Raw genomic sequence first — 17,841 nt, forward strand, 5'->3', positions numbered from 1 at the left:
CAATTCTAAAAGAATTAAGTAAATCGAAATGTATCACTCTATTTTCTAATTCTTAGAGTGCGAAATTTCAATTGATTTGTTCGAATTATTCCAACGCTTGATTTTCGATATGGAAATGATTTATTTGTTGATTGGCAGTAAATGTTGAATAGTGTAAAACAAATTGCATACTTATTTATATTTTTAATTTAATATTTCTACTATATATGTATATATATATATATATATATATATATATATAATTGTATATGTTTTTTCTAAATTTGTTAATACTTTAATAAATGTTAATATTTAATAAAATTGTAGGGCTAATGTAATTTTATTATTTGAGTAACGAATGAACAGTTTACAGAAAAATAATTTCATTCTTTGTTCAAGTCATTTTCTCTTCACAAATTGTTTATAGGACAATTTGGCACAGGAAATATATATATATATATATATATATATATATAATATTCTTTTCTTAATAGTTGCATTAATTAACGACTGTTAAATTTTTATTCGAGAATATTTGTAAATATATTTTATGATTTTTTATTAATATCAATAATATTGATATTAGTAAATGGATTAAATCTATTGTTTTTACTGTAAAATTCGGGTTAGCAAAATTTGGTTTTGAAATATTTATTTAACTCAGAAAGATTTTATCACCAATGCATGCGTGTGTGTATAAATTATTATAATTCTTATATTAAAGTATAAAATAATGCAGTTTTAAAATAAAGTCTTTGAGGGTATTTTTGACTTACATATACACGAAAGAATCATTTTTGCTTTAATAAAATTTATTGTATAAGAATTAATTAAGAGAAAGTAATTGATATCGAAGATTCTCAGTAAGAAAAGGTGATAGTTAACTGCAGATAGTCTTTGTGTATACTACAAGTAAATAGTTGTAAATGATGACCTGGTACATTTAAAGAATTGTCTAAAAAATAGAGAAATTTTTAAAAATATTCTCCCTAAAATCGTTTCCCTCCATTTCATGAGATTTATCTCGATGATAATTGATTAAGGTTGTCGAAGAATTGATATTTTCTCTTCATCTTGAAAATGTCGGCGCATGTGAAACAAACAGCATTACGAAATTGTATAATTATTGGTCAAATTTTCCTATGAAAAGAAACGATCGATTGAGGAACTTGTTTAACATTTGTTCTTCAATTGTTTATATTTTCAACTGATCTTTGCTATTTTTACTCGTTTCGTACACTTCCATGCTCCTTCTGCTCTCGGCTATTTCTTTCAATCTTCCTGTAGCAAATGTCGTATTTTTATATTTAGCTCTTTTTAAAAATGCCGCCGGGAGAAATGTGCCTTGATGGTTACGTGAAATTGCGATGGCTTGTTCGCGTTTAACGAGATCAGGAAACGCCGTAGGCACAGGCAGAATTATCAGGTGGACTGATTTTTTCTACGGGTAGAACTGCAGCCTTTTGCCACTCATCTCTTACCTGTAAAAAATTATCGACGAAAGATATTAGAGGCGATCTTTCCACTTTATGTTGTTAAATTAGCAATTATGACTTTGAAATTCAATAGAATTGATCGATTTTTTTTTTCACCATAGGTTTAGTTCGATTACTAATGTATTATGATATGTTTCACCTAACAATATTACATGCCATGAATTAAATTATCAATTTTGTTATTCAGAAGCCACGTTCGCAGCTATTGTTTTATTAATTATCAAATAGAAGAAATTATGACTATATACAATTAAGACGGTGAAAGTAAATTATCTATATTTTTTTCCGAAGAGTTTGTTGCGTTATTATTAATATCATTTAAATCTATACCACAATTAAGTTAATTTTCAGTAATTGTAAAATCTTATTTACAATGTTATTACCTTTGCATAAAATTCAGTTAAAATAACAAAAATTATACTGAAATGCTTTTCATACCTAAAATATCAAACTGTTATGTAATAAGTTTGGAGAAATATGAAGTTCATAGTAAACTTTCTTCTTGGTTTCTACTTATTCGTTGGTTTTCAAGCACTAGCTAAAGATATTTATATATTATATACTTATATACTTATAGATATTTATATTTATATACTAGCTTAAGATATTTCTCGTTAGTTAACAACGATACGTATGTAAATTTAAAAATATCTTCAAGGAATTGAGTGCTATAGTAGAATTTTATATTACTTATATGACTGTATATCGTATTACAGTTGTAAGAATTTTCTACTTCAACATTTTAAAATAAGAAATTCATATAATCAAATAATTAGGCGAATATTCTAAATATTTGTAAAGCCATGGCATTTAAAATTGAATATATTAGTACTTTATGCTTTCAAAACTTTTATACAAGTATTTGAGCTGGCATATTATATTAGTAGATGAAAGCACAATGTATTTTACATGCAGCATTACGCATTAATATATTATAATGCAGTATTGGATATGTAAATTTACAGTACTTTTTATTTCAAATAGAATTAAAAAAATAACCTCAAATACCAATTATATCTTATTCATATAGTTTTTCATCGTTTAACTGCCAATACTAAATTATTCAGTTTCATTACATGAATTCAGTTAACAGAATATCCATTTTTTTTTTTTTTTTTTTGAAAAATTAAAAAAAAAAATCATACTTAATGTCATTATTTGCCTATTTCATGTCTCATCTACTAACGATTTGTTTAAGCTCACGTCTTTCAGCACTTGTTTTAACAATTTTCCTAATGCTATTGACTCTGTCTTTATCGAATTGTGCATACTTCAGCCTTTGTTCTATTACCTGCTCGACTTTACCAAAGACCCGTAGGACATTGAGGCCAGCCAACTTTTTTATGTCCTCCTCGGTCCACGTTGGGTCTTCGAGCAACGTTGCTAGTAGTTGTGGATATCGGGACACATCTTCCAGACCCGTGGGCGTGCTGCGGAAGCCGAGAAATAAATTAAAATTAGAACAACCCCTATGCAACCGTAGAAATTAATAATGGAAAAGTGTTTGCAATTGTCTGATCCTTTAGAATTTTAAATATTCTTCAATCGTCAACTTATAATTAATATTTAAATAATGATGAGGACGATTAGGACATACTGAACGATACTTCAGAATGTATGTCAGTCGGTAATTTAAACAAATTAAACAAATTAAATATTGTCAGATTTATTTTATGAATTAAGACCATAATTTCACGTATTAATATGATCCATAATAGTATCAAACTGAATATTTTCGATATATAACAGATATAATTTTATTCGCGACATCATTGCAATAGGATTGTTAAATTTTATAGACGAATGATCAATGCGGTATGTTGTAAAATTTATAAACGCTATTATAAATGTTATAATTTCATGACCTTAGATATTCTATAAATAGTTCACTAAAGTTGATTGTACAGTATATTTAATAATCGCTTTTACTATTATTTCTATCCGAGTATAAAATTTTACGTTATTTGATCAAAGCTAATAGTCGTTACTTTTTTATTAAAAATTTTCTATATGGTTTCAGCCTTAATAAATGTAAGTGACAGCATCATGTTAATATGCAGACTACTGAAAAAAAAAGACTTTAAAATATAAGCAAATTAAGTGAGAAATTCAATATTTTTAATTTTTGTATATATACATGATTTATTAGTATTATAGCAGAATTAAAATATTCAAATTATTTTCTTACTATTTTTGAGCTGTGTAAATAATTCTCATAAATTAGTTTATTGTTTATTTCGAGTTATAATGAAAAATTGAATTAACAAATAGAAGTTGTATTTCCGTTCACTTTATTTCCTGTATTTTAACATTTCCGTCGCAATAAATATTTTAGGTGTACTTGTTGCATATGTATATTATTATTTGTTAAACTTGTTAAAAAAAGTTTTTTGGATTCATCGTTCATACATTTTTTTTTTTTTTTTTGAAAGTAATTTCCTTAAATAGGTGAATATGTTTGTAAAGCAATTTTCTTAAAGTAATATTTCCATATTTATATTATAAAATTCGAGAACTTTTGTACTTGCAGATAGTCTTTTTCGACGGCTGCTTTTTAATAATAAAATTTATAATACGTGAAAAGTAATTGCATTTCTATAAACACTTTTCCCTAATATATATGATCATCATTATCTTAATGATAGAGTAGGTAAAGAAGTACTGATAGTTACAAATTTATTCCGTCGAAGCCAGCACCAATGCCAACATGATCGATGCCAGCCACCTTCCGTATGTGATTGATGTGCGCTGAAATAGAACAATTTCTGTCTGTGTATGCGAGTGCAATTTCAATTTTACCAATGACAACCTATTTTCCATTATTTTCACCCTATTTTTTTTTTTTTTTTTTTTTTTTTTTTTAACACATAACTTACACATATACGATATAGTATTGCAAAGGGATGTTTTTTTTTCTTTTTTTTTCCCCCCTTTTTTTTTTTTTTTTTTTTTTTTTTTTTTAACACATAACTTACACATATACGATATAGTATTGCAAAGGGATGTTTTTTTTTCTTTTTTTTTTGTTGCGAAGAGTGTAGAAGTGAAGTGGACTATCGTTTATCGGAAGGACAACGGTTGTCCAGAGATTTATATTTAACTGTAGGAAAATCTCTACGCTTCTTAACGATTCATTAACGTTCGATCTAAAGAAGTGGTAGCGTGTGATGCTGTTTCAGCTCTTGACAATCGTTTCGCAACCCGAGATAAGAGGTGGCACCAAGTGCTATGCTTTAAGTACGAGGCCATTGTTTTCTCTTTTACGATATTTCGTACATACTTTTAAGCCGCGATGGAGGCATTTGTTATGTTTGATTATGCCGGTAGTTTTTTTATTCCTTGACGCTTTTTTATCGCACCCTCTTCATCCTCAAATGTATCATTGAGTTCTTAAATTTTTTTAAAAAATATGACGTGTTTATAAATTCGCCATTTTCATATGTTAGGAAACATATATAATATGAAAATTGGATATCTATTTGTTTTTGAAATACTACATGGCATTAATGGAATAATAACACTTCGAATTGACAATCTTTTCATAGCCTATAATTATTCGCATGTACTTTCATTTTAATTATAATCTTTTAATTTGATTAAGAACTCACTAATTACTTTACTTATAATATAAATATTATATAGATAGCTTTATTAGTACTAAAAATTTGAAAGCTTTTCTAATAATATGCATTAAATATAGTTAAATCTCATAAAAAATATAAGGATAAAGATAAATTGTGATATTAATCAACCCATTAATTGTACTAAATACTGTTATTACAGATGTTTTTAAACATTATATGTAACATGATAAGAGCTGACTAATATTTTTTTTTATCGCCGTATAAGGTTATTTTAAGAGTGACAGAAGTTATGCTTCTATAATTTACTATAATAGCATAAATAATTAAAATAAGTAATTTAAATGAAGCTCTGTTTAACTAAATATAATTATTGTATAAATATTGAAGTGTATCATATAATGGCCATTTTAATGATTTTTAATTTTTTTTTTTTTTTTTTTTTTTTTTTTTTTTAAATTGTAAAATTTAATTCACACTATGTAACGATATAAATAATTAAAAAATCAATGTTAAAATTAAACTCAAACGTAAAATAATTGGATTTTTTCATTCTTTTTATTTTTTTTATTAACTATAATTACATATCAGGTGTATTGACTATGAATAAATTCAATTTATACAATTGTCATTTTATAATTATGACCTGCATTCTATTTTTTGTAACTGCTACTTTTCCTATCATATATATATATATATATATATAAATATTCTTTGCATGATGCTTACAGCACTTAAAAAAGCTTTTAAAAGTTAAAACAGTTATTCTAAATTAAACTATTTCGTATTATAAATGAAATTTAAATTATTTTTATTGTAAGTTGAAAATTTTAATGATTTTCATTTGATTAATGAAAGGGTAACTTGTAAACAGTCACGGTATATTAACAACAAGTAAGAAAAACTTCGCGAGTGTAAAAAACGTATAATAAATTTTTAACTGGTTTTATGAAATTGTTTGAAAAATTATAGAATAAGTTATTCAGTCAGTGAAAAGTTTTCTTTATCATTTATTAACTATTTTAGTATACTATTTAAAGCTCATTATTAAAAGCTATATTTAAAGTTTTAAAATTAAAAAAAGTTATTTAAATTAATGTATGGAATTTCATTTGAAAGCATTTAACATTTTATAATTAATTTATATTTTACACCAGTATTAATGAAGAAATTTTCTAAGAGGTGATTTTGTCAAGTAATCTGAACGAGACGGAATAGCCTTTAATATCGTAATAATATTTCATTCATTATATTTATTATAAATATAGCTATTTCTTCAAATGTATTTTCTATTTTATTTGAAATTCTTCGAAAAGAGAAAACTAACGTTACCAGATTGGTCGAATAAAAAAGTGATGCTTACCAATTACATCCTTAATTGTTGCCGAGCTATTGCACGTGATGAAATAAGTATAAAAAGGGACCATAGCTATTCCGCCATTTTTTGCCTGCAATAAAATAACAAATACAAACGATATAATTATTATACATTATTATACAACAATTATTATACATTTTATGAATTAATGAACTAATTCGGGACTTTAAGCGAACAAATGTATACGAGATAGAATTTGTAAGTTTCGTCTTACAAGACTATTCTGGTGTATTACATTTTATATATTTAAAAGATCTTATTAATTTATTTTTTAATTGTCACTGTTCATTTGGAAAAATTTTTTTTAAAGTCTTAACGCAACATTGGCAATTGTTATTAATGGTATATTATCCAAAGTAGATTAAAAATTCATTTCAATATTAAAGGAGCGTGTCTTTATCACTTTATATATTTTGGTAAGGAAGTTGAAAATTGCTAACTTTGATCAATAATTGAAATTTACGCATGGAATTTGAAAGAATCAAAAAGTAAAATTTCACTTACGGAAGTTTATCCAGTCATCGTAGACTAAAATAAAAGTGTCATAAATAAAAATGGCTTATAAATAAAAACGTTTCTAAGTTTTTGAAGAAAAAGGTTGTTTGCATCGACCAACGACTTTCCCCCTAACTTTATAAAAATAATGAAGCGTTAAGGCACAGTAGGGGACTTAATTTCGCAAGTTTGCCGCAGTAATAAAAAAGTAGTTTTTGAGTCAATTTATAAATCATCGATTATCGACCTATAATTTGTTAAAACGGAAAATATCGTAATTTTCAGTGGGCGAGCAGCATTCCTCCCTAGTTCTCCGCACTTCCTGAACGCTTGACAATGGATGCGGCAATAGTACAACGAGCGTAGCCTATTCATAACCTTCAATTTTCAGATTATTCAGAAATGCATGGCCATCGCATTGCCCCTTGCCATTTGTGTACCAACCTTAGCGCGAATACAATTCCCCATACGAGTACTTGATTAGTGCTTTGTCAAAAGCTTATGAACCTTTGTATTGCTCGTAATTTTATTTATTTTACAATTACGAGCCTTGGCATATGGAATATGAACATTTGCTTCGAGCGCTACTAATCGTTCGTCTGACTTTTTCATTCTTTAATTAATCGGATCCGTTGTTATATAAATCCTTTATTATGCATTTAGTTTAAATTTTTCTTTGATTTTTTCGTATTCCAATGTTCTTTAGGTATACGGTATCTTTTTCGATAGTTCGACATATTGACATCATTTTATTTTACTATTTCACATTAGATATATTTATTTAAATTGTATTGCAAATCTAAAAATATAATGCTTCTATGTAATAAAATTTACAACTATGTTTTCCATTGGCACAACCAAGCCTCCGATTAACACACATATTTCTAGAAGAGATTTTTTCTAGAAACAAAAAAAAATTGTAATATTTAGTTTTAAAATACTAGAAATTAATAAATTAATCAAATTATGTTGTTTTTGCTTATATTGTTAAATGATAGTTTTATACGTAATGTAAGATTGCAAGTATCTTCGGATGCTTTTAAATTGAACGCATGCCACTGCACTGATTGCCCCAGCATAAGTTACGCGGTATTGCACAGCTCTCAACAAATTTGTCATACCTATCTACGTAACTAAGAGCGTTAGTGTCAATGAATTGACTAAGTGGACCGTCTTTCCTAAAGATAGATCAGGACAAAGGGCAGCGAAAGTGGAAATTAAGGGCCTGCGGTTGGGATTGTCAGGCGAGTATTCGAACGCGGTGGTTACCACTTTGGTTATTAGTCGTGACGGAGGCTTACCGATAATAGATTAGATCGTTGGATTTTGTTACTTGCGATAGTTTAAGTACGAACTATCAGAACAAGCGAGATGAGTTATAATTGCGTCGATGCGAATACGTCGACCAAAACTACTGTCTTGGAAGTTTCTGTAGCCATTCACGTCAATGATTCTTAAGAGCTTCCGTAAGAAGTTTCAAGGAAACTTGTCTTAAAGTGCAGTAAAAAGTATCGGTTATAAAAAGAAACGCGCCTATCAATGGCATATAAGTTAATACTTCAAGTTGCAATTATTAACTACTAAATCAATAAGAGGAAACTTTTAGAAATATTCATTTTTATTCATGTGTATATATATATATATATATATATACACAAATTTTATACATACCTATGATATTATCTCTTACGAAAAATAAGAGTTTAGATTAAACAGAAAAAAATTTCAATGATATTTTGAAAATCTATATTTTAATTTTTAATAATTAAAGAGCTTTTTTTTTTCAAGGAAATTTTAGAATCGAATGATCCTTTATATCAATGGAATGTTCTTTCTATACCAAAATAAGTTTTCAAATAAATCAAGTTTTCGCATAAGTATAACTTTCCTAAAGCCATTTTTTAAATCAAAACAACCCGAGTTTAGTGTATTTCTTATAAAAGTGCTTTCATGCAGTTACAATCGTTTACATAGATAACTTTTTGATATGAGAGAAATTCGAGTGCCAAAACAGACCGAAGTATTGTAAACAAATTTTAAGGTGAAATAGTTTACAATATATAAAGAGTTATGGTAAAACATATTTGCGAAATACTTTTAGCACATATAAATATATGTAAAAATATATTATAAATAAATTTTATAAATTCTTTAACACAATTATAAGTTTTTCCTTCAATATCATTGGTTTTCTTTTTAGATGGCGTTACTAATTGTTAAATCTATGAAGCTTATTTTAATAGGATCTATTGTATATTTATTTATATTTATTTATTTATATTATATGAACTAATATTTAAAATGGTATGTATTCCTTATGATGGCTACTAAAAATCATTACTAAAGTTTTATATAAAAAGTTTTATATATCAAATTAAATTCAATAAAGAGCTAATATAATTAGAAAGAATAATATGAGAAATAAGTAAAAATTGCATAAACGTATGTTTCATATCATATAGTTTTCTATATGTGTATCGCACTCAAGGCATTTATAAATTTAGAAATTAACAAATCAAAATAATAAATCAATTAATTAACGAATCAATGTCTCGATTTAATAAATCAATTAAGCCATTGATATTATTGTTTACGAGATAAATATCTACTACGTAAACAATCTATGCAATTAATTTTGTCTATCAATGTTACGAGCCATGTAAGTGTTAATAAGCTCAATACTCTCAGTATTATCTCATATTAATGTTATGAAATCATTTAAATTACCAGTTTATTGAAAATATCTTTACAAAATATTGTAGTTACTGCGTTAAATATGCGTGAAATCGGTAAAAGGACTGGCAATAACGTTTGCCATAATGTCCTGAAGGTAGAGGATCAATGTGCGTATCACAAAGGTGATCATAATCGTATTACGTATGTGTATTACAGTGATTGCACTAATCCGTGATTATTAACTAACTTACAAATCTACTAGTTTTAGTGACTTTGTATTATGATAATATCTGAATATGGATGCTTTAATCTTGTTTTCTTAAATTTAAAGCATTGTTGCGTACAAAGTAAGTTGACACTTTAGTTTCCATTCACTGGCGCATTATACGTAAGTTATTTCTTTAAGAACTTTCTTCGGTGTTTCAAATACAAACGAAAAGATTAGCCAAGTAGTCAAATTATTAAGAAAAGAAGATAATTTTTAGAATCATTATCTGCCTGTCAGCCTTGTATGAAGCTATCTATAAGCTATGTATAAGTTATGTATAAGCTATGTATAAAGCTATGCCTACAGCTACGTATATGCTACGATTTTGAGATTATGAAAATATTCTTTATTAGAAAAAAAAAAAAAATAAAAAAAAATAAAAAAAAAATTAATGTAAAAATGATGATTAAACTGCTTTTATATACCATATAAATGTATATAAATACTTACTAGTTCCTCGTAAAAATGTTAGCAAAATAATAATTCTTAATACATCTGTTATTAACAATATTCTTAGAGCGTAGTATAAAATTTTTTTATATAAAGCTTGTATATGGTTGCATTGTATTTCATGCATTTACACCAGCAAAAAAGAAAATAAACAAAAAAAATAATGATGGATTGATTTAAATAGATGTTTGTATCTAATATTGTGCAAAGAATAAAGCATATTTACTATCTTACATAAAAATTATCAATTAATGTCTATAATATATACTTATATATTTTGCACATAAATTGATAAAATAAATGGTTTTTGTCGAAGTATATTTTGGTAAAAATTACCTTTACTTTAATTTAAAATACTCGTTTAGTTAAAAACGAATTTTCTATACATTTATGATTACTCGACTGAAATTATTGAAGCATAAAATGTATAATGTATATATTCTTTATTAATATATTTCATATAACTTTTGTACATGCATATACTTTATTATAAAATACGATTTATGACTTTTACAAGTGAAACTTTTCAAATTGTACGAAAACTCGTAAAATAGAAAGAACAATTCTGGAAATTTTGTTCATGTAGAGGAAAACGGAAAACATGCATGCACAAATCCAAGTAATATTCTAAATTATACGACCAGCTAAATTCTATGTACATAAAACTATTTTTCTTCACAGTTTAATATTTGAATTATGTTACATTTATATAAATTATTAAAATTCTGTTACAGATTGTTTGGCTACATCATAATAAATTGAAATATCAATATTTTGATGGATTTATTAAATATTGTATATAATTCAATGCATATAATAATAAAAATCATTCCAAAAGTTTTTCGTAATCTTATATAAAATATAAAGGAACATAAGTGTAATTAATAAAAATTAACAAAATACTATTTAATAAGGATAAGAATTTTTATGTTTACGAATATCCTATTTATTATTTATTAAAATAATATTCAATCTGAAAGCTGCTTTATATTTGAAACTAATTATTTTGAAAATATAATTTGAAACTTCTAGAATTTCTGAAGTCGTTAATGGAATTTAGTGATATAATTATATTACGTCTATATACTTACGTATTCGTTTATGAAAATCTTAATCACAAGTTAGTTACTGTAGTTTTAGATCTCTGTTGTTAAGTAGCTTATTACCAGAATTGATAAAAAGTCAAATTTACCATAAAATATGTAAATGTATTTAAATAATAAATTTGTAATTGGAAACATGTGTTTACAACTTCGTCTTTTTTAAATATTTATAATAGTTAAAACAAATCTATTATTCTTATACAAATAGTTAGAGTCAGCTAGAGTTACAGAGAGAAAGAGAGAGAGAGACAGACAGACAGACAGAGTGAGAGGTGAAAATGAGTAGAAGAGAAACATCAATTCCATCAAGTAGCGCCAAATCCCGCATCGTAACCTTAGTTTAAACAAAAATTAATTTAAAAATTTTTTATATTTTCAAATGGTATGAATTTTTTCTTAGCTGAATTTTTAGTTAATTAGATTAAATTTAGTTAATTAAAATTAATCTAACAAAAATACCTACAAATATTATATGTAGTTTATAGTTACAAATATTCTACGGGATTTTTTTTTTTTTTTTGATAAGATAATGAGATATGCATTTAGTTATTAATCTTATATTTCTATTAACTTTTAATTTCATAATTACCCTTTTTCTCGCAGTACATCATTTTTTGCATACACTTTTCATTTAACTTTTAGTATATATTGTTATAATTTTATCGTTGACGACCAAAATAGAAGTAAATCCTCAATTATGATATGATCGATAGTGATGCAATTAAAAGTAGTAACATTCAGAATACAGTTAGTCCGTTAAAATTATGTAAATGATATTTAACACACACACACACACGCACGCACGCATATATATATATATATATACATTAAATAATTTTAATATTTACATATGTATGTATATTATTTAACATTATAGTGAAACAATTGAATAGAATTAAAACTTTGTATATTTAAACTTGTATATTTTATGTGCATTTACCTTGAATATTATTATTTTAAACTAATATCATTCATCGTTAAATTATACGCTTAAGATCCAATTGTAATGAAACATTAAATTGAATTTTATGATTACATTAATTTACAAGCCTTACAATTATATTATATTTAATTAGGTTTAATATGCCAATTAATTAAATTTATTTTTAAAATAAATATTCAATAATGATGCTCTAATAAACTTACCGCAAGGTTCATGTAAATGTAATATATTTACTTTTAATACAAGTTTAAATATATTTTTACAATTAAAATTGTTAGAAGTGCATGTCTATGTATCCCTTATAAAAATTTCACATTAAATTGAATTCAATATCTAAACGTAAGCTACATACTGGATATAATTTTAATTGCGTATTTAAAAATGTTATTAATTGCTTGAAAAGATTGTTTAAAAGGATAAAAAATATTTAAAAATATAACATTTAATTTATACTATTATAACGACTCAATTTAAAAAACTATAGTTTTGTTAAGAAATATTTACCAAGTGAAATTTTGATTTATTTTAAATATATTTATAAAAAAAAGCTTGCAATATTTAATTATGAATCTATCTATTCAATTAAATCTTAAAGTTCAGATTTACATAATCATATAAAAAGCTTGTTTTTTTCTTCAAATTAAAATATTAAAAAATTAATTGTAACAATGAATTAGTCGGAAAATTCATGATAAAATTACTGATGATCAAATAAAATTATTTTATTGGTAATGGTAAATCTTATTATGAGTAGAAGTGGAGGTATTTTTAAAGTACGTAAGAAGAAGGTTGAAAATATCTAAATAATTCAATATAAATGTATAGATATATATATAAGAAATTAAAATAAATTATTTGAAATATTTATTTATCAATGAATCAGGAATATTTTCAAGTTTCATTTACTTTTCCATGTGAATTAAAATTTTTTGATTAGATATAAACTTCCACGGCGAATTATAGCTTAGATATTTAGAAAATTTCGATTCAAATCTCAAAGTATTCTTAATAAAGGAAAATATCGTAAATGAATTTAAAAGAATTTCTGATTAATTTTCATATAGGAAAAATATAATAGATTCAATTGCAAAATGTACGGTATGTGCTACTGGCAAGATCATCAGCACATATATAATTCATTATACGGTATTAGTAGTTTAACTGATAATTCGCATTATAAATAAATATATATATATATATACATATATATATATACTCGTAAAGTATTTGTATTGGTAAAGCTGAGCTCAGTGAAACTTTTGGAATTTCCAAGTTGCGTCAGCCTAAGTATTTCGTCTTTAGCACAAAAGGGTTGACTCTTCAACGGCTTGAAATCGTGTTACCGGAAAAGGGAAAAGCGGCCACGGGGATAAAAATTGGCCAAGAAGAAATAGCGGAACCGGGGCAAAGACATATTAAAAAAGTTAGTCGAGAGTGAAGTACATGTGTGGGTGCAGCGATGTCAACGAGTTCGGTGCCGCGGACAAATTGTGCACGCTTCCGCTACAAGGACTATCAATATTTAAATGTCTTTTTGCGAATGTACTTCGTATAAAAGCCTCTATGCTTTTATTTATACTGAGTGAGAAAAGTTAGTTCAAGTGTCAGCTCTATTGTCTGTATTTATTTAATAAATTTCTTGATACTTCTTTACAAATTTTATTTTTAAAACAAAAATATAGAAATTATTATTGCACACTTCCAGTTCATATAATGTGCATGATAATAAAATTGAATTTTCTTGTTTTGCTCTTGGTAAACTTAAACTTGTGAATGAATACATTTGTATACGCACATTATTTCACGCGCTTAAATCGATATTAAAAAACAAAACAATAAAATTTCACTCTTATATGTGTATTTGTAAGTACAATACAATAAATTATTTGTATGTTATTGTAGATATTCAAAGTATCTCATTTGACAAATTAATTTAGAATTCTGTCAAAATCAATAACATTTCTCATTAATATGACAGAAAGATATTGAAGACAGAAAAACATTAAAATTTTGATAAATTCATCTAATAATAAAATACACGATTTTTCACTGATAAATATAGATTTTTTTTTTAATTTAGTTATTAATAAATATTTATAAAATCCCTCAATATTGTTTATATATTATATTTAAAAGATTGGATATAATTTGCATCCTATAGAAAAAGTTTATTTCTCTAAAATTTTCGTTAATTGCTAAACGAAACAGTGAAAAACGTTATAAATTAATTTATGTAAAACGTATAAAAAAAAATCTGAATTACAAATTCTTTGCATATTATTTGCAAGTTTTTTAATTTTTAGAAAGATGGAAAATCCCAATTACGGAGAATGATAAAGACTTTTATTTTAAAATAAAATTCAATATTATAATTAGAAGAGGAGGTGAGAAAGCTCGTCCAAGTTTGGTAAATTTAACATATTGAAATAAATTTTAGCTAATTGAGTCGTGCTTTGTGTAATTCAATGTAAAATTTATCCTGTTACCGCACTGATTACAGTTAAAAAATATACTAAATATGTGTATTTTTTACTTTTAACACGAGGAAAAACATACAATAGTTTTTTTTTCTTTTTTTTTTTCCAACTGAATATATTATGATTCATGATCGGTTTTGACATCGAAGTGTTCTATGAATAATACCGCGTTAAACAGAAATTATCGAGGTAGTTTTTGCGCATCATGCATTAAACGATTTTTCTCAATAAGTAATTGTCAAATTATTTAGATGCTCGATAATCGAGTTTATGATTGCTCATTATCGGAGGTTACGCTACCCCGAGCACTCGACGAATTTTTAATTTAAAACGATAACAGTAAGAAAATGCAAGAATTAATTATTGAACAATGCGGCGGAATTGTTTTCTCAGGCTGCGTGTCTAGTGAAAGGAGCTTTCCCATCTGCAAAGAACTTTGGAATTATTTAGAGATTATTTGGAATTTTGTAGAGATAGCTGCAGAGAAATTATCAAAACACTTCGCACAGGACGAAAAGTCGTTATCCACATTTGTAAGTTTTATTCTCCGAGTCTCGCTGACGCTTTTATGTGAAATCTTTCTTGGCCTCTATCGAATCTGCCGAATTCATCTTTACCAAAGCGACGCAAAAGTCTTTCATTCCGCTGTGAGTCTGCCCGACACGTTGGCTACTGAGTTCATTCCCCAATCCTCCCGGAACCCATACCGGTGCAGCGACTTTCCGATGACAATCTCCTTTATCTCGGCGCTGCGGCATTATCGATTCTTCGGAGTGACGCAACAGTGAAGCGATCGAGATTCGTGATAAGAAGCGCACGCGGTCCACGTTATCTGCGAGGAGACGATGAGGATAGGATTTCGTGAATCCGGCGCTTTCATGCACCTCTTGGCCTCCATCACTCGAATTATGGCAACGTATTCTATGGGTTAATTAGAACGGAAGGCTTTGTGATTGATAGGTTATTATCAACGATTCAGGCTTCGATCCACCCTTAGCGGCTTCAATGAGCTAATGTGATTAATCAAGCGTTGCACGAAGAGATTGCATTTTCAAGTCATCGAAATGTTCATGAAAATATATTCTTGTTGGAAATGGTGTCGAATAATGATTGACACGATGTCTTTATCGTCATTTCAAAAGGACTAAGTGAATGAATATTTATCATTAATGTAAAATGTAAGCTTTAATACGGTGATTAAGAAATTAAACCGATTTAATGCTCCGTCCAAACTAATAATGGTGTTGGCATTAAAAATTCATAGTTGATCATTAGGGATAATGCGACAAGGATATGTAATTATATTCTTTATCCGAGACATTTAATATTTTATCGTTGTAAAGATGGTAAGGAATAAATATTCAATAGCAATTCAAACCAAAGATTACGTATAAAATTTATTGAAATATAATTAAAAAAAGGTAAAATAATAATCGTGTTATATTATCATATTTTTCATTAGCATCCTTGAAATTTATTTAACATAAATAATTAATGTTTTTAATTCTAAATAAACTGATTTTTTTTTATTAGTTTTATAATGTATTTTTATCAATTATGATAAAAGTCATATTCATCAAGTTAGTTATTTATAAAAGAGCATTTTTTTTTCTGATTCAGTAAGAGATGTTTTTAAAAGTTTAAAATTAGTAATTATATTAAGACGAATTTATTCTCAAACTTCATTTATAATATAAATCGAATTATTAAAAGTATAATTAATATTAGTTCCTTTTAGTTAAGATCATGTTCCATTATTGAAGAACTATAAGAATAGAACTATAACTATAAGTATTTTTGATCTTCTAGAGATACTTTATCAATATCATAAAGTTAATCGAAAATCCAGACAATAATTGCATATCATGTCAGATTAATGATATATTTTAGCTCTAATATATTGGAGAAATTGAAAGTTTAAAAAAAAATACAAAAAAAAATGCTAAAACTATCCATTTAAATATATTAAACTTCACTTAAAATACTATTATAATCATTATTTATTCATACTCTATATACTATATATACATAGAAATATTATATATATATATAAATAAATAAATAAATTTATAAATGTACACATATACTTATATCTATATATATATATATATATATATATATATATATATAGTTTTTTTCAAATATTTTCAAATAAGTCAAATTCAAGTTGTTAAAAAAATAATTTCAGTCACACACCTGTGTGTGTAAACGTATACATATGTAATACAAATATAATATTATCGTGAAGGAAAGTTTAAATTGTAGTAAATTTCATTAATGATTTATTAATTGAATAATGAAATAGTAATAATTATTCATAAAATTTTATATAATACGGTCGTAGCTTTACTTATTGATGGTGTTTCTTTTTTCATTTATGTATACATTCTTAAATATATACTATGTGGAGATATTTAAATTTAGCTTAATTAAAACTTTATAAATTTCACAGTATATTATGTTGTTATAAATGTTGAATTATTTTCCATTTTAAAAAATATATAAAAAAATTCATAATGTTCTAAATAATTATGTACAAGTGATTATAGATAGTTTATTAATATGTTTTAAATGTGGAATAATTACTAATGAAGGAAATCTAATAAATTTAAATTATAATATAAATAAATATTTAATTAATTCTCTTAATATATAGTGTATGTCTACTCTTAAATTGCCTATAATGTTAAATTGTAACTCGAAAAGGGAACTTTAATTTCATTTGAATTTACAATTCATGTAGTTACAAATAAAATGTATATATATTGTTAAATGTAACATGTTATTATAGAGAATATACAAATAATATATATATATATATATATGAAACAGTATGTTGAATTAAATATTTTTATATATTATATAATAAAATTTTGATCATATAAGAAATTTCATTCATTTGTATAAAAATATGTTATTTAGAAGACAAGATCATACTTCTGATTTAAAATCAAACTTATTGTTACTATTTTTTTATCTACTATTTTTATTTTTT

At 25.6% G+C, this 17,841-nt stretch overlaps 1 protein-coding gene across 1 annotated transcript in view; it reads right to left on the minus strand.

Annotated features, from left to right (window-relative positions):
* Positions 1-1,312: 1,312 nt before the first annotated feature.
* Positions 1,313-17,841, minus strand: part of LOC105362546 (dipeptidase 1) — a 205,605-nt gene continuing 189,076 nt past the window's right edge. Inside the window, exons 8-11 of the mRNA XM_011500007.1 lie at positions 6,420-6,504; positions 4,148-4,223; positions 2,767-2,905; positions 1,313-1,460 (exon numbers count right to left, since the gene is read on the minus strand). Of these exons, the coding sequence (XP_011498309.1) occupies positions 1,371-1,460; positions 2,767-2,905; positions 4,148-4,223; positions 6,420-6,504 (390 nt within the window). The 3' untranslated portion in view covers positions 1,313-1,370. The remainder of the gene's footprint in view (positions 1,461-2,766; positions 2,906-4,147; positions 4,224-6,419; positions 6,505-17,841) is intronic.

This window comes from Ceratosolen solmsi, unplaced genomic scaffold (assembly GCF_000503995.2).
Source record: "Ceratosolen solmsi marchali unplaced genomic scaffold, CerSol_1.0 scaffold41, whole genome shotgun sequence".
NCBI classification, from domain to species: domain Eukaryota; kingdom Metazoa; phylum Arthropoda; class Insecta; order Hymenoptera; family Agaonidae; genus Ceratosolen; species Ceratosolen solmsi.